Genomic DNA, 18,288 nt, shown 5'->3' on the forward strand with positions numbered 1-18,288 from the left:
GCTCAAGAATGTAATTGAATTCTCATGGACAAGAATGTGATTGTACAAACTTTCTTCACAACCGAGTGTATATAGCATGAAGCGTATTATATTTCTGAATTTCCGACCACTTTTGTACAATAATGTTAGGCAAAGCACGGGCACGGACTATCTAGTTACTCTTATAATAACGGACACCTTTTCCTCCCAAACATGTCATGCATTGTTTGGAGATTCTCTATGGGACGAGAAAGAGGAGACCACCCACATAAGTTAGTGCAAAAATTTATATTATTTTATTTGAAATAAAATATAAATTGATAATTAAAGTAATAACACATACACTAACAACTTGTTTGGATGATTGTTATCTATCGTTTCGTAATGTGTCGTATATATACTATTGTATTGTATTGTACTTTATCGCTTTGATTCATACAATATTTGAATAGATTGTATTGTTTTCCGTCGTTTCATAATGTCAGACACCAACAATATGAAAAGTAAACTTACAATATAAAGAAAAAAAGGTATGAGGTAGAATTATTACATAAAAATAGGTTAAATGATAAAATTAGATTATTTAATAATATGAAAGGGCAAGATGCGATGAAAAAAAGAAGAAGGGAACGACACAATCACACCAAATTGGTCGTTTCATAAAGTGACAATTTTTATCGTTACGTAACAATAAATTTAACTATACGATACAATAAATTAAAATAACAATCAAAACAAATATGGTATAAATCAACTAAAATGAGAAAAATTACCCTTTCATAAAAAATCTTTTACTTGAATAAATTAAAAAATTATTTCCTAACGACCATTAAAAATAATAGCTAGAAATAAACTGCAATTCTAATATTTCAGACATCCTTAAAAGTCCGATTCTTTGTACTTGTCCTCGAGTCTTTGACAGAAAAAGAAAAAGAAGATGTCTCGAGAGAGAGCCAAACGTGCGACACTGCCTCCAGCTCAGGAGGTACCATTTTAACTCTACTTCTTCAATTTCCTCTATTGATTTCCAGATTCATTAATTTGTTTTCTTCTAAATCTGAATTAACCCTTTACTATAAATCTATGGCAAAATTTTCTTGCATAGGGATATCAGATTTACACGATTTATAATTTTGCAGAATATTGAGAAGTTAGAAAAGGTAGTAAAGCAGGGAAATTACTATGGAGCTCAACAGATGTTCAAGTCTATTAGCGCTAGGTACAATCTATAGCCATCCTTTATTGATAATTTGGGCTCAACTCTAAAAGGGTTAATCTTTAATTCAGTTAATATGCTTTGCTTTCAGATATGTGTCTGCTGAGAGGTATTCTGAAGCTTTGGATATTCTTCAGTGTGGTGCTTGCTTACAATTGGAGAATGGACAGGTTATAATCTATTCACTCCTATGGAAATTGCATAACCTTCTATTTGATTGTATTTGACTGAGCCCCACAGTTTAAGATGCTAATTTGGCTAATATGTTATATTACTGCTAGTAGAAGGTTCTACCTAGTCTTGGCCGGTGTACAAAGTTACTTGGTACCTATGCTAGTGGGAGGTAGTAGGTAGTGGATTAGTCGAGGTGCACACAGGTTGGCCCGGACGCTATTGTGAAACCAAAAAAAAAATAGTGATAGTAGAAGGGAGTATTGTAGTGATGGTTGAAAAGTTAGTTTGATACAAAAGACATTGTATCAAAGTTTAAAGATTGATTAATTTAATAAACTTGAATCTTGGAAGTTGTGAAAGTTGTACATAATGAAATGGTGTCAATATTTTGGGATGTTCTAAAATGAAAAAAAAAATAGTTGAGAATCTATCAGAAATTGCTTCTCTATCTCCATAAGGTAGTGGTAAGGTCTGCGTTTACACTACCCTAATGCACTGAGTATGTTGTTGTCGTTAGTGTTATTATAAAAATGCCTTTTAAAATATTGGGGGGGGGGGGGGCATTTTTTCCTTCCCTGGCGTATTCCCAGTAGGAAGATCGCTTATAGATATTGTGGACAATTCAGTAGATAAACTTACCACTTGCAACAAAGGTGTACTATGTAATATGGATGACTTCATGATCAAACTTAAGTAAGCACATGAAAGATGTAGACTTGGTGTAGTTGGTAATGTCATTAAAATATACTTGAAACTTGAAATTCAAAACAATCTTGAGGTTATTCTTATTGGAAGACTAAAGAAAAACATCTTTTACTTATTTATTGATGACAGAAGATCTTGACATTTTGCAGGTTACTTGTGGGTCAGAGCTTGCATTGTTGTTTGTTGAAACTCTTGTAAAAGGAGAAGTTTCTTATAACGAAGAAACTCTTGGTAAGTCTGCTCTTATGTGTTTTACCTTCCGGTTAATTTTCCTATTCCATGCACTTTGTAATTTGTCAAGCTGCGAATTGTGCGACCCTTGTTTCATCACCCCTTTAATGTTTGGTATACATGACATCCCAAAAATTTCAGGAAATTTCCAACATATTTCTACAGCTCCTTAAATCAGGAAGCTATTATAAGGGAGATTGCCAAATGGGAAATGGGGGAAATCTTTTGCAACATTCAATTTAGAAGAGCCATAAAATTGTTGGGGAGGAGGAGCTGGATGATTTACTTACCCTTTTATATATTACGAATAATAATGATATAGAAAGATTTATGTCTGCAAAGCAGTCGGCAAATTTTCTATTAACTTCTATAATCTTTTGGCGAGAAGTAATATGGAGAACTTTCCATAGGTGATAGGCAGAGTGAGCACCTAAGAAAGATAATTCGGTCATGTGAACAGCTGCATATGCAATGTAATACTTCTTGATGAGAACTTGAGGAGAATGAAACAGGAGAGGACGTCCACCACCTAAAGACGACAGTAAGATTGCTGCCAATCTTTGGAATCCTATTATCAGTTTTTTTGGAAGAAGTGAATGATGTCAAACAATGTCGAATTGTTCTTGGGGCTTGGAAGTTTAGAGGATATGGAAATCAGAGGGGAAAACATGGAACTAAGTACCTCAAGGAGTGTGTTGTATGTAGGGAAAGAAACTTAAGATGCTTGGAGGAAGGGGAGGACCATTCAATCAAATTATGGAATTTAAATGTTTGGTGTACATGACATCCCAACAAGTTAATATGATCTGGTCGATTTTATAGATGGGAACTATAGTTCTACTCTCTAGAGCCTTGTTATATACCCTTGTCTACAGGAATCAACTGTACTCTAGATCATAGTTCTTTATTCTACGCCTCTTGTCTACGGGATTGATTTCCCTTTTTCTTTTATTTTACTCAGAGATTGCTATACTTGTCAAAGAAACATCTTAACATGTTCAAGCATTTATTAGTAAAATTTAGAAGATTTTACATAGAATGCTTAATAACCTAGCAGTTATTCTGTTTGGCAGCATGTATTAGCACAAAATTGACATAGAATGCCCAGCAAAAGAACTAGAAAGAATATGTACGCAAATCATTCGTCTTTCCAACTTATGGAAATTAATGATACAATACAAAATTAAAATATTACAACTTTTTTAGTTCCAAAATCTAATATGCAGAAAGGGATATCAAGAAAAAAAGCTAATTAAGTGGTATGTCCCCCTTTTCAGAATGAATATTCATGTTTTCTCTTTCTCTTGGCGCCAAAATTATAAAAAGAAAGTCCTTTTGCATTAAGAGAGGATACCCAATTGTAGACACACTGATCAAAGTAGATGATACACCTATTGTATTGTGAGAAGGGAGGACAGGATAGTCAAAAAAGGCTTAACCTTTGATTATTATGAAAGTAATTTCTAGACTGGCTTTGTACAATTAATGAATGCATTTTGATTTATAAAAAGATACTCCCTCCATTCCAATTTATGTGAACCTGTTTGACTGGGCACGAAGTTTAAGAAAAAATGAAGGCTTTTTGAATTTGTGGTCCTAAACAAGTCAAAAAGGGGTCCAGAGTATTTGTGTGGTTATAAAAGTTTTTCATTAAGGGTAGAATTAGAAGTTTAAGCTAAATTGTTTCCAAATTTAGAAAATTCCTTTTGGAACGGACCAAAGAGGAAATAGGTTCACATAAACTGGAACGGAGGAAGTAATAAACAACTTCAAATGTATAATATTTCATTAAAAGTTAAGGGACCTATATCTATTGTTCTTTATACGTGGTTTCCCTATTTTTTTGTTTTTTTTTTAAAGTATACGAGCTTTCCCTATCCGTTTCTAAAAGATCCAAACATAGCATGTGGATCCATGTGCTCATCCATTATGTATTTTCATTTCTTCTCTTGATAACTCTATAAAGTCAAAGTAAAATAATCACCTTGACACAGAGGGAGTGTGAAAATTAAATAATCGTTAACTAGTCCTCCTTTGGCAACATATTATAGCTGTTTACTTGGGGTGGGTGGGGGGACTAGACTAGGAAAAAGATACCAAAATGTCCTGAAACTTAACCAGCATAAATTAGATCCTTATGCGACTTTATTGCTATATCATAAAGTGTAACTTCAGCTATACTGCTCGTCTTTTTCTGTTATTGATGCTTAATGTGTAGTTTTAGTTTTGACTTGATTATAATGCAATTCTCCTTAGACTGTGTCAGGAAAATCTACGAGAAGTTTCCTCGACCTTCAGTGCCACAAAATTTGGACCTCGCTGATGATGATGATGATGATATGCAAAAACTTTCTGAAGCCATTGCAGCTGCCAAAACCCGAGTAGAATGCTGTTCTTCCTTTTTAAAAGCCTCTATCAAGTTAGATACTCTCTCTCTGGTCCTTCCACAAATTCCTCCATGTTTCTTTTATTTGTATAATTCTTTAAAAACATATCATTTTAGCTGCTTGGATTCTGTTGCTGTTGAACATTTGACTATGTCGATTATACTCGCATAGATTTGCTATCGAATTTTCTTTTAACGACTTGGGTTTTAGTTAATTTGTACCATACTTATTGGACATTTGATAGAAGAAAAAATAAAAAACTTAGCAAAATGCTACTTAGATCTTCAGAAGGAGCACTGGACGTTTTAAACAATCTGTTGAGTGTTGGGTAATCTTCATTTAGACCCGTCCATACTTCTCTTCAAAACTTAGTCCTGGGCATCCTATTTGGAAGATCATTGATCCATCAAAGAAAGGCCTCACCCTTCCATACCTTTCTTCAAAACTTATTCGGTCTTCGTTTTTTTTTTTTTTTGGAAGAAAAAAAAAAGTAGCAATTTGTTCCCTAGAATTCAAACCTTCAATTTCAGAGTCCCTTTCAACACTTGGACTGTCCATTCTGCAGACATCTCTGGAGGATCCACCCCACAGTGCAATCTTCCAGCAAGACATTTTCAAATACTCTCTTCGCCTCTTTGTTACTGCGTGTGAAACAGTAAAGATTACCTCGTCTTGCAATCTTTTCCAGTGGCAATTTCTGTCAAGGGTTAGTAACAGCTATGCCAGTCTCCTTTTAAGAGCTCATACACGATTAAGACTTCTCGGAGAAGATTATCTTGGTTGTTTTATTAAGCGAGGACATGCTGTCCTCCTCTTTAGATGTTCTATAACCTCATTTATATTAGTATCTTTTCCGATGACAAAATGCTATTCTTTTATAGGTGGTCAGCAGAATTTGGTGCCCATAAGTATGGATCTCCAGAGTTGCATGAGATGCTGGCAGATTATATATATTCTCAATCTACCGAAGTGGTATGTTCTCCAAAAAGCTTGATGCATTGACATGCTTTTAGTAGCTCTAATATATTTGCATGTCATGACTGCAGTATCTTGACCAGTAGTGGTCTTATTGTTTCCTCGCAGTACTTTGCTATTTGGCATTAGAAAAAGATAGGGGCTTCTAATAGATGACAATTAGCGGAACTAATTTCATCTTGGTTTAGCAAATCATTGGAATTGCAGTAGACCTCCTTATATTCTTCTTGATTTGCAGGACATGGTTAAAGTATCTTTTCATTTTGTTAGAGGAAGGAATCTGAAGAAATTTGCTTCAACTATCATAAATTTCATGGGCAAGGTAAGCACTTGTTCCACAATGTTTTTGCTAACACGATGTTATGAGCAGCAGATATTACAAGGTCCAAAAGCTGGATCGCCATTTTCTCCATATCTCTTTCCTGTTTATTTAGAGCTTCCTGAGGAAAGAGGGTTTTTCTTTTTTCCGTTTTAGGGTTTATTGCTTTTGCGCAGCAACAATTTCATGAAGTTGTTTGTGGCTACACTTAATGATGCTCTATGATAGATTGAAATTTAATATAATTCATACAATTTAACATGCAGTGCTATCCAGGAGAGGATGATTTGGCTATTGCCCGGGCAATTTTGATGTAAGCAGAGTTATAATATGATTAAGTGCCTTGCATTCAATTACTGTTCTACCCAGTTTATCCCATTTGTGCTGGTCCATATTAGGAGCATTATATTTCAGTAAACTATTTAAAAAAAGAGAGAGACTATTTTAAACTTTAACAGTCACTACCAGGTCAGTAAATACTCGCAGTTAGAAGAGCATTTGCACACCTGTAGCTCTGCATATTATTGCCCCTTTCAGTGTAATATTTCTGGAAACATACTTACATATCTCTCAGACAATGCTTAAGTTTCTGATAAGAGGTTTGAAATTCAATCTTTGTTCATATTTGGAACCAGAGTTACTGACTTTCAGTTTGTTCATTTAAGTCCAATTATATGGAACAGAAATGGGCTACCAGAATGCAAGCTATGTGGAACGTGGTGACAAGGCTTCTTAAGAAATGCACTTGGACACAAATTTATCTATATTTTCATCTTGAAACATTCTTCTTATGCATATACCTCTCAATTTTTATATGACCATAAAAGGCCATGATGAGAGCCATAAACTAGAATATGTTTTTTTAGCTGTTTAAATTTTCTATTTGTCTGATGTTTCAATTAAGAATCTTCTTAATGCCATTTAGTTTCTAACTGTAGGTTGATTTTATAGTTGCATTTTTTCATTTTCTTTTGGCAGGTACTTGTCTCTAGGAAACCTTAGAGATGCGAACAAGCTCATGGAAGAGGTGGAAAAGGAAATGGAGGCGAAGCATCTTGGATTTCCTCAGTCAGAATTAATGCAGTTTGTTAACTACCTTTTGCTGACGTAAGTCTTAATATGTTTTCTGAATACATTTCTTTTGATGTGTAAAAGTAAAATTTTATTTTCATATTTCATATGCTGTTGCTGAAGCCTCTTTCTCATTTTACTTGACTATTACATTATTAAGCTGTCCATTTTCAAGAATTCAACAAATATCCCTCCTGTCCCCCCCCCCCCTCCCTCCCTCCCTACTGTCAGGTCTTGCAAAGTTGGTATATTCTGCACCAGCCTCGAGGCCTTGTGCTCATCCACATGTTTTTTTTTTACTTCATTTAAGTCCAATTAATTGACTATGTTACAACTTAATTTGTATTTCAGGTTGCAGAGAGATGCTTTACCTCTCTTTAACATGTTGAGACAGAGCTACAAGTCTAGTATAGATCGAGATCCTCTATTAAATGAGGTAAGTGCTGTGTATATGAAAGTCATGTGCTTTCATTCATTCTTTATGATAAATGATTGTCTTTGTAGTTTTTCTTGTGCTTATTAATAACACTGTTCACCATCAGGTGAAAGTGCTGGTTTTCCTCCTAATTCACATTTTTTGCTGTTCTGTGGTTTAGTTGCTAGATGAAATTGCAAAGAAGTTCTATGGCGTACAGCGTAAAAATCCTCTTCAAGGCATGTTTGGAGATATCTTTAAGGTAACATAATATTATCAACTTTTTGCAATGTAAGAGTTTACTTACAAAAAGGAAAGGGTTAATTACACCTATCCTCTTGTGTTCTTTTAACTGTGAGAACCCATCCTCTAGGGGTGCTTGCAAATTAGAACATATACGGGTAATCTCCCAAAAGTTACAGAGGAAAATGAAACAGTTTTTTTGTCCAATAACAAGAAGCATGCTTTAATTGCCAGTATGAACATCAAAATCTATATGAACATCAAAATCTATCTTCCACCAGAACCACTGATCCTATGACGAATCGGGAAGCCCTTTCAATATGATCAGCAACTTTTTTTCCTTTGTCTACCTTGTATCTTTGGTATAAACAGGAAATTCGGGCTTGCATAGATGACTAGCTAGAATTTTGGGAGGCTTAAGTGTGCTTGTATTAATGCTTTCGCAAATTGATATCAACTTGATGTAATGTATATGTGTGTGTATCAACTTTCTCAATTGTTATCCCCGTAACTTGCCATGTTATGTTCGGGAGAATAAAGAGAGGAATTTCTTAATTTGAAGTGGTTAGGTCATTTTCATTATCATGCTGGTAGAATGGTAGGGAAATATGTTTTTATCAACAGTTAAGGTTGCTTAGATATAAGTCCAGGGGTCAACTAGTCGACAATCAAGTTGTTGGTTCCCTCTTCACTCCCTAAACTGATTGTCTCCTCATTTCCAAAAAGGCAAACTTATTATTAATGAACCTAAAACCGTGTAAAAGCACTTGGAATCATACTTATTCACTGGGGAAATGGGATCACATTTTCTTCATGAAAGCCTCGGTATTTGTTAGGTTCAATCTACATGTAGGTGATATGAGATTCTAGATGTAGCTCCCGAGATGGCTCCCATTGCTAACAATCTAGCAGTTACTCCCCCATAACAGTTAGATGTTGGTCTCACACTCGTGCTGGTTCAACCTGGGATTACTAGGTGAAGTGAGATTCTTTTTAGGGATAATTACCTTATTGGGCCGCCCTCCAAAGTAATAGCTGGCAAACGTATATGTTTTGTAAATATACATATAATATACACAAATATACATATAATATAAATATACATAATTATGTTGGCTAGCGCCTGCAATTAATTTCTTTCGTTGGAACAAAAATGTAAAAAGCCCCCTTTTTAATCAGTTCTAGGTGAAATGAGATTCTAGGTGCCTGGACAATGTGCATCTCAGTGTTCACGATATTGCACTTAGTCCCAGTAAGATGACTCTAACACGGCACACGCAGGTTGTAGCACCTAGACCCCAGGAGCCTTGCTTCGTGCTGTTATCCATTCTCACTTTAAAACCATTTATAACGACCTGAGTCCAACCACTAGCTAGACGTCTGAGTTGTTTTCATTCTCGCTACTGAATTAGGTTCATTGTGGCTCGCACAAAATCTTTAATCCATGTAGTTAGTGAAGAACCAGAAACAACTCAATTTAGTTTGACCTATTTGTTGTAAGTGATCACATTACTTAAGTTATTACCCTTCCAGCTGTTCATTCAAACAAGCTTTGTAGAGTTAGTTTCTATATGTAAAATGCACATGCCACTAGTTAGATGGAAAATAAATTGCCACACCACATTCTGTAACTTCAAGGTAGTTATTTGTATGTCGTGAGAGTATAAGGGGTTTTCTTGCAAACTAAAACAAGTGTTTTCTTTTAACAGTTTGTGGTGTTTGTTTTTAAAAAAAAATCCTGTTTTTCTTCCTTCAGTTTTTACGAAATAACACTTACTGTTTTGCAGATGATGGGAGGCGAATAGGACAGGGAAAAGAGTCTTTCTTCAAATGATCTCCATCTAAAAAGGGTCATGAGAGACAAGTTGGTTCATTCAACATCAATCCAAGTTGTCCATGGATTCATCTGCTGCAGTTAAATTGATGTGCTTGCCTTAATTATTCATGCTCGATCTGGCTCTATAACATAATGTTGCAGAATGGGGTCATGAATTTTCATTGATTGCTCAAGCTTCCCTTTTCTTGTTGCCAATTTGTGATTCTGCAAATATTTCTATTTAAAATCCTATATTTACTGTTCATTTTCACATACATTGCTATTGTACAATAGATGAAACCTCTGAGTTAATAATATTATATCTTTTGGTGTGTTTGGGATATAGAATAGTAGCTGGCGAAACTTCAGCGTCTGACTGAGAGTTTTGACGGACATTGTGTTGTCTAATTGGTTAAAACATCTACTATAATGTCATACGAAAATTTACCTCCCCCCGCACTCGCAGCTCTTATTTAGTGATTAAGAGCTACCCGAGATAGATCTGTTTATTTGTGGTGGCTTCTATTAGGGGAAGAAGCTAATCTGGGAAAAGAACCTACTTATGCACATCGGCGTTTCATGCCAAATTAATAAAAGTTGAGGTGGGAATGCTTATTGATTAAAGACTGAGTGGTCAAAAAATGGGAGTGGATAAGTTGTTTCTGCTAATGACAGATATATAACTATTTGTATAATATTGTGCAACCGTTCATTTGCCATACTAGTTCTCGACAAGCCTTGAAAATATGATTAAAAATTTTCTTCACTTGGCATGCAAACTGGTTGAATGGAAAAGAAGAGAAATATCTCTGTTGAGCCCACAAGTTCTCTTTCCAAAACAAGGATAACCCAAAAATTTTACTTCTCATTCTCTCTCAACCAAAGGAAAAAGGTCTAAATTTTCTCAACCTTCTCTAGCAAATTCACTCTTCCAAACGGGGAGTTTAACAAAGGATTCCAACTTCTCTGTTCTTGTTGGGAGGGATGAAAAGATTCTTAAAACTCCATGCCATAAGATCCAAAGGAAACTTTTCCACAGAGGTTTATTTAGTAAAGAAGACCATGAACCTTTAGATCAGACGATAACAATGAATGGCAGATAGGTAAATAATCGGCAGGAAGTTAAGAAAACTGCATGAACTTTAGGATATATTTATGATATCCTTGCATCCTTTAGAGATCTGCTGACCACCACACCTGTTGAAGTTCGCATAGAATGCATTCCTAGTGCAGCAACACAAGTGCCATCTGTTTTTAGATGTGGTTGTACTAGCTCCCAAATCTTTTTCTTCGCTACCTGTATACAGTTGAAGAACGTCGTCAGCCCAAAAGGAAAATAAACTAACCCCCGCCCTCCTCATCCAACTAAAAAAAATAACTATAGGGATGAGCACAACACTCTCTTTAACAAAATATACTATAGGAGTACGTAATTTCCAGTGCTTACTCCTGTACAATATACTATAAAGCTTTTGATAAAAGGTGCTACTAAGAAACCTATAGACAAGCTACTTTGCTCTTTCTGGAAGACACTACCCTTTTCTTAGCAACTCGAGAAGAAGACTTAAGGTGCAAATCTAAATGCTTCTCCAAGAAATCAACAGATATCCATCTCAACAGAATAACAACATTCCCTCGAATTCCAAATTCAGGAAATTGCAGATTTCAACGCACAAAAGGGTTTTCACCACAAAAGAATCAAGAGGTAAATAGGTAGTATAAAATTTAGAAACTGCGGGATAAGCATCTGTAAGACAGACTCCAAGAAACGCATGATAGGCTACACTTCATAATTTTGCACATACAGTTATGGGAACGAACTGAAATGCCTCTCTTCAACTCCCTCTGAGGTTTGAACTGCCAACCAACTCTTTCGACTGCGAGTCATCAAAAGAATGAATGACTATAGTGAGTCTAGTGACTACTAGAGTAGAGTTAAGTCAAAAGGCATGGTATAGCAGCCTTTCCGAGCGAGCCTCTAGGATCTCCTGTAAACTCCCATGAAATGGGGCCTCTAGTAACAAACGGAAGAACAGGATAGGATTATATAAAGCATAGGACGTATGCAGCAGAGAGAAATGGGTAACAAACCTACTACTTTTCTGTCTTCCCAAGTTCCAAGAACATATTGGATATCTTTAGTTAAAAAAGCAGGAGAAACAAAAAGCTTATTTTAAAACATTAGTTTATACAAGGGGAGAAAACCATTTGGCATAATAGTTCTTTCCCGATGGTCCAGAAACACTAACTAGTGAGGTAAGTGTAACTTCTGCAAACAAAAGATTTCCTTCCAAGTTTGACATGCATGTAGACGCAATCACAAGTGCATGTATCCTGTTGAAGACATAATTAAATAAATATAAAAGTGTTCTCTCTCTAGCAGCTTAAGCCTTTATATGAGATGGTCACACACTCCAACATGGCATCAGAGTCACGCCCATCCCAATTTAATGTTAGCAATGTTGGGCTCCCATTTATATTGTCCACGCTCCAGTTTGCAAGCCTAGGCGTGAGCAATAATAGAGGAAACACTGAGTAAGTTAGATTTTGGGGTTGAGTTGTGTCCCACATCGGTGGGTAATGGGTGTCTTGGTCTTCTATATGGTCTTGGACAATCCTCACCTCATGAGCTAGATTTTGGGGTTAAGTTAGGCCCAAAGTCCATTTTAACATGGTATCAGAGCAGGCAGAGGTCCTGAGTTCGAGTCTCACCACCACTCAATATCAACAAGAATTTTCACGTGCTTGGCTCATCAAAAAGAATCAAGCCCGCAAGTGAGAGGGAGTGGTGAAGACATAATAAAGTAAATATAAAAGTGTGCTCTCTCTAACAGTAAGCTTTTAGATGAGATAGTCACACACTCCAGCATAACCTATACATAGTCAAAAACTTAACCTGAACTGCATCCTATTTCCCCAAGTCAAATGAGCAATAATAGAGGAAACACTGAGTAAGTTAGATTTTGGGGTTGAGTTGTGTCCCACATCGGTGGGTAATGGGTGTCTTGGTCTTCTATATGGTCTTGGACAATCCTCACCTCATGAGCTAGATTTTGGGGTTAAGTTAGGCCCAAAGTCCATTTTAACATGGTATCAGAGCAGGCAGAGGTCCTGAGTTCGAGTCTCACCACCACTCAATATCAACAAGAATTTTCACGAGCTTGGCTCATCAAAAAGAATCAAGCCCGCAAGTGAGAGGGAGTGGTGAAGACATAATAAAGTAAATATAAAAGTGTGCTCTCTCTAACAGTAAGCTTTTAGATGAGATAGTCACACACTCCAACATAACCTATACATAGTCAAAAACTTAACCTGAACTGCATCCTATTTCCTCAAGTCAAATGAGCAATAATAGAGGAAACACTGAAAGCACTTCCCTCCCCTCCGCAACCACTAACCTCATAGCATAGACTAGTTGCTTCAAGTTAATAAAATAACACACAGAAGCCCCTTGGCTTTTAGGCTAGTGCACCACCTCTTATAGGCAATCAAACATTACCATGGAGATTTTACCTGGTTGGGCGTTGCCACCTCAGGGAGATTCTCCTTTTCATCAGCAGAACCAAACCATATCCTTTCCCCAGGTACTGAGCCTTCAGGCGGCTCAAGAAGTTCCACGTTCTCATGAGATGCATCAGATGCTGCCATCAGCATTCCATTTGACTTGACACCGCGCATATTCCTCGGCTTTAAATTTGCAAGAACAATCACATTCCTTTCCTGCATGTTGCAGCATGCATCAAATGCTTTCTTCAAATTATGAAGCGTAAGAATCTTAAAAAGGCCACTATTGATGGACTTTAAAAGCTTAGGAGTGTTAGAAACAGAGTCACTGTAATGTACACACCATACGCAAGTTTTGTTATTCTTAAGATATGCCAAAACTAGCATATTATTAATTACGGAAAGAGAAAAGACTGAACCAAACAATCATAAATGAGTGGTCCCAAGAAAAAAACTGATATATAAAGTTCTATTCCAGTTTGACCAGAAAAGTGCTCCTATTATACTTGAAGCAAGTGATTTCATTTAAACCTATCCACTAGGATCTACAAAGATCCAAAGTCCAACCCTTTTGAGATGCCTCTGTGAAAACAGGAGAAGAAGAAAAGAATGGAGAATAGGTTGCTTGATTATAACCTCAAGCCATTGGGGTTCAAATAACCTTTACGAGAATTACAAATAAAGAAAAAAGATTAAAGGCCATGAATTACATTGCTAGAAAGTCTCCTAATTACCTAATTACGAGGATGTGAGAAGCTTTCCATATTTACATAGTATAGGTTCTTCCATATTTAACACTACCCCTCAAGCTGGAGCATAAATATCGTATGCTCCTACTTTGCCATAAATATAAGTGGAAATTGTTTTTCCTTATCATTGTACAAGGAAATTATTGTTTTTCCTCATACAGCTAAGCATAAAAGTTAATAGACAGACGCAACCTGAAACGAGACTATCTGAAAGGAAGTGATTTAAGAAAGGGCACCATGAAAGGTCAGAATAACTCTATCAAGGACACTTTTGCAGTCTTAGATAATGCAAAGGTTAAACTTTGCATGGAGCAGTTATGCAGTTTAAGTTATTAACTGTTGAAGTATGCCAAAGACGGACAAAATCATGAGCAATACTTCTTAGAGGAATATTGAATGACCACATTTGAGAAGGGTTAGCTGACAAGAAACTTCTCTTGGGAACTTCTGTAAGCCGGACTATAGCAGCCAGGTTGCACAGTTAGCTGGTTAGCTGTCACTGAGTAGGCAACGGATTGGAAAACGGATAGTCACGGTATCTTTGGAACCAGCCATGTGGTAAAAATAGCAACTATAGAAGCAAGTGCTTTCATCTTTAGACAAGATTCAGAGTGGATGGCTTATTATGAGCTAGTCATCTCAAGGAGGATAAGTGGACCATTTTCCATGTCAAGGTAACTTGCTGTCATGTGAATAAGAGAGCATCAGATATTCAGAATCATGAAATAATGTTTTGCTTAAGTTTGCAAGAATGAAGATTCCTTTTAAGGGCTCATCTAAAAGCTTTGGTACAAAGGAATATTTGCTGGAGTAAGAGAGGCAGAATAAGGAATAACTGAAGAGTAACATCGTCCCTAGGCAATGGCTGAGTGGTTGAGGGGAGTAACAAAAGGAAGATTTCAGTTCCGGTTGCCAGATAAAACACCGGGGCCGATTTGGTTCACAGACTTGTTATGCAGGCAGATGATACAGGGACTGTTATGTGGCATGTAATAATGCAGAGATTGGGATATGACGAATAGTAATATAGTGATTGTAATACGATGAATTACAATAAATGGATTGTAATGCAGGGATTGCCTACTTTAAGTCCATTTCTCTTTAAAAATACTCTTATCCACAGCAGCGGAGCTAGTAAAGAGGGAAGGGGTCAAGGGGGTTAAGAGAATCCCCTTTTATCGAAAATTATGCTGTGCAAATAGGGTAAAACTAACGGGCCAAATATGGTGCTATCAGGCATATTACCCATTGAGCAAGGGTCCACCTTGTACCAGACAACAAATAAAATGCTGAATCCCCTTAATATAAGAGAAAATTCTAGTGTTGTGGTAAGCAAGTTAAAAAGTTATTTCAGATCACAAGTTCGATCACAATTTTGACATTCTAGTATTTTATTTAATCCCCTTATATAAGTTCCTGGCTCCACCATTGCTTATTTAGGTATTGTTGATAAACATATTCTTATTCGACATTCCATCTCATATAAAATAAAACATAAGTTACACCAGTACTAGTTCTGACAGGTTTAATACCGAAAAGAAGATAGTAGATTAGCACACATAGTTTTACACAAGAAACCAAACAATGTTTTATTACATTAGTAATGCAGATTTTCACATAGTATTAATTATGTAGAATTCAAGGGGAAATTACTTTGCCTTATACAACTATCTAAACGGGGTTAGAGAATAGGATAAAAATTATATACATTAAGGGATCGTTTGGTTGCTGGCTTAGAAAGGGAGTTATTCATGTATTAAAACTAGCATAGTTATTACCATATCTGGTAGCTTTTTAGTTGCTTCGTATAAAATTTAGCACACCGAGCCGTTAGATTATCATTTTACAATCCCACATAAATAAAACATGTATAAGTTATCAGTCAAACTATGTGTTATTTTATGCATGGTAGAAGATGGAACAACTAATCCCTGCCTTATTAATTCCTGCATAATTGAACCTTGCATAACTAGCCAGCAACCAAAAACAACCCCGACACTTTAAATTCTTTTTTACACTATTAGTGTAATTTAATTGTTTATAGCAAGTTCTCACTCTATTTATCAAGTTATCATATCATGCTTGATAGAACAATTACCTATTATTATTGGCCAATTTTAGCTAATAGTGTTGAAAATTCTTTATACTATCAATGCACAAAACTTAAAAATACTAACAACTTGTTTGGATGGTTGTTACCTATTGTATTGTATCGTACTGTTACATTATATACAATGTTTGTTTTGATTGTTACATAAATTTTATTGTATCGTATCGTTAAATTCGTCGTTACGTAGATGAAAAGTGCCACTTTATGTAACGACCTATTTGGTGTGGTCGCGTCGTTACCTTATTTTTTTCTCTTATCTTGCCTTTATTATTATTAAATAATCCTTTACTCTACCTTTTTATATAATAGTTCTACCTTGTACCATAATTTTCCTTTGTAATACTGCAAGTTTATTCTTCATATTGCTGGTACGTGACATCATGTTTGCGGCAAACATTATACTCATCAAACAATACAGTACAATATAATCCAATACAATATGATACACTATGAAAAAATACGTAACAACCATCCAAACAAGCTGTAAAGAAATAGATGCATTATAAGGACAGGTACCTGAAGATGGTCAAGAGGCACATATTTAACAAGCCCACTACATATAATTCTGGGCTCAGCCTCCCCAACATCAACCTCTTCAACATAAAGAGAATCAGCCTCCTCGTGTCTCCAGGCCTTAAGTATTCGCCCAACCCTAATGTCCAATGTATTAGCCGCATCCTTAATCTTCCTCAGCTTTGTCTCCTCATCTTCCTCTAATGAAGAATCATGTTCTGTTACACTCACATTTGACGGCGCCGTACAATAGAAATTGAAGTATAATTTTGTGTTATGATTGTTCCAGTGACCAATTCTATGACAATTGGTGCTGAAAATGGTATTATTATTATTATTGCTATGCAATAATGAGGAGGAACAATAAGCTGGCCTTGAGCGTGAAGCAATAGCAGTAATTGAATTGGTGCGGCAAGAAAGTAATAATGTGCCACTTCCCTTTAACCAATTAGCTGCTCCTATTCCCATTACATTCATTGTTATTTTTTCAGAGGAAGAAATGAAGAAGAGTGATGACCTGGGTAGGTTTGGAGTTTGGACTTTTGAGTTTAGGATAAAAACTGGAGAAATGGTTCAAAATAGTCCCTTTAAGTTTGAGATTTATTCAAAATCATCCCTATTTTGTAAGGTGGAGCATTAATAGTCCTCTGATAATCTGACATAGCTATTAGCTAGTGGGATTCTACATATTATTTCTATTTTAATTTCTCGAAAATAGCATAAATTTAGGACAAACATCAGCGTGGACAAGCATCAGTACTATTCTAAGCTCCCGTTTGGTCATAAATTTTGGCTATTTTTTCTACAAAAAAAAATATTGAAAATAATTTTTGTTCATGAAATATTATCAGTTTTCGAAAGTTCCTAAAACTAGTATAGGACAGTTTTGTGTAAACTTTTTCTTCTACTCATGGATCTTCAACTTTTTTTCAAATAAAAAGCATGTTTGTTTACCCTAAAATCGGATAACAATTGAATTTATACGCGGTTTTTAAGGATACGTGATATAACTTGGTACAAATTTAAAAAAAAATTAATATTGAAATTGACGATAAAAGAATAAATGCAAATCACACAAATTGAATAGTGTTGGCCCTCGAGTTCAGTCACCCTTGAACCAAAAGATGTTTCAAGTGACTTATGAACAGAATAACAAGATAATAAAGCTAGAAAATGACAGTATATTGTTTTGTATTGCGTAAATATGATGTATTTTACAAATAATCAGACTCCCTTTATATAGTAGGGAGTCCTACTCTTGATGCGGTTCTATATGAGGTAAGAAATCTCATGATTAGCTAATTAATCGGCCTCTTCTTGATACGTGTCGGGATTTCCGCTGTGATCCTCGCCCGATTGCAGATATTTCGGCTTTCCGTTATTTGGCTCGGTAAGTTTCTTTCGATCTTGCTCGATCTCTATCTTGTTCAGTCTCGATCTTGACCGGTCTCTGGGTCACGAACTTGGCGATCTAACTTTGCACCATGGTTCGATATAACACGAGGTCGAACATTGACCTATCAGATTCCAATCTCGATTAGTCACACAAAGGGCAAACCCGATTTTGACCACATCATATTGAATAGCCTTGTCCCTCGAGTTCAGTCACCCTTGAACCAAAAGATGTTTCTACTGACTTATAAAAAGAATAGCAAGATAATGAAAGCTAGAAAATGACAGTATATTGCTTTGTATTGCGTAAATATGATGTGTTTTACAAATAATTTGTCACAACACAAAATCTAACTAGTCGTGATAGTACCTAACCTAACCCGCTAGGTAATCCAATTAATAACTATCTAATTCCAATGAAATTCAATAAGGCAATTAAGTAAGAGAAAATATCTGAGTCTTATACATTTCCCAAGTACTGGTAGTACA

General features: G+C 35.8%; 2 protein-coding genes across 2 annotated transcripts; one reads left to right on the top strand and one right to left on the bottom strand.

Annotated features, from left to right (window-relative positions):
* Positions 1-825: 825 nt before the first annotated feature.
* Positions 826-9,876, top strand: LOC107774475 (protein GET4). Its single transcript, XM_016594010.2, has 12 exons — positions 826-964; positions 1,119-1,198; positions 1,287-1,365; positions 2,224-2,305; positions 4,562-4,724; positions 5,574-5,664; positions 5,906-5,989; positions 6,253-6,299; positions 6,965-7,093; positions 7,409-7,493; positions 7,654-7,734; positions 9,503-9,876. Exons 1-12 carry the CDS (start codon positions 917-919, stop codon positions 9,518-9,520), a joined length of 987 nt encoding a protein of 328 aa, XP_016449496.1. The 5' UTR covers positions 826-916; the 3' UTR covers positions 9,521-9,876.
* Positions 9,877-10,162: 286 nt separating this feature from the next.
* Positions 10,163-16,947, bottom strand: LOC107774474 (uncharacterized). Its single transcript, XM_016594009.2, has 3 exons — positions 16,411-16,947; positions 13,045-13,251; positions 10,163-10,828 (listed from the first exon to the last, which is right to left on the bottom strand). The coding sequence occupies exons 1-3, from the start codon at positions 16,882-16,884 to the stop codon at positions 10,685-10,687; spliced, it is 825 nt and encodes a 274-aa protein (XP_016449495.1). The 5' UTR covers positions 16,885-16,947; the 3' UTR covers positions 10,163-10,684.
* Positions 16,948-18,288: the final 1,341 nt, after the last annotated feature.

This window comes from Nicotiana tabacum, chromosome 5 (assembly GCF_000715075.1).
Source record: "Nicotiana tabacum cultivar K326 chromosome 5, ASM71507v2, whole genome shotgun sequence".
NCBI classification, from domain to species: Eukaryota; Viridiplantae; Streptophyta; class Magnoliopsida; order Solanales; family Solanaceae; genus Nicotiana; species Nicotiana tabacum.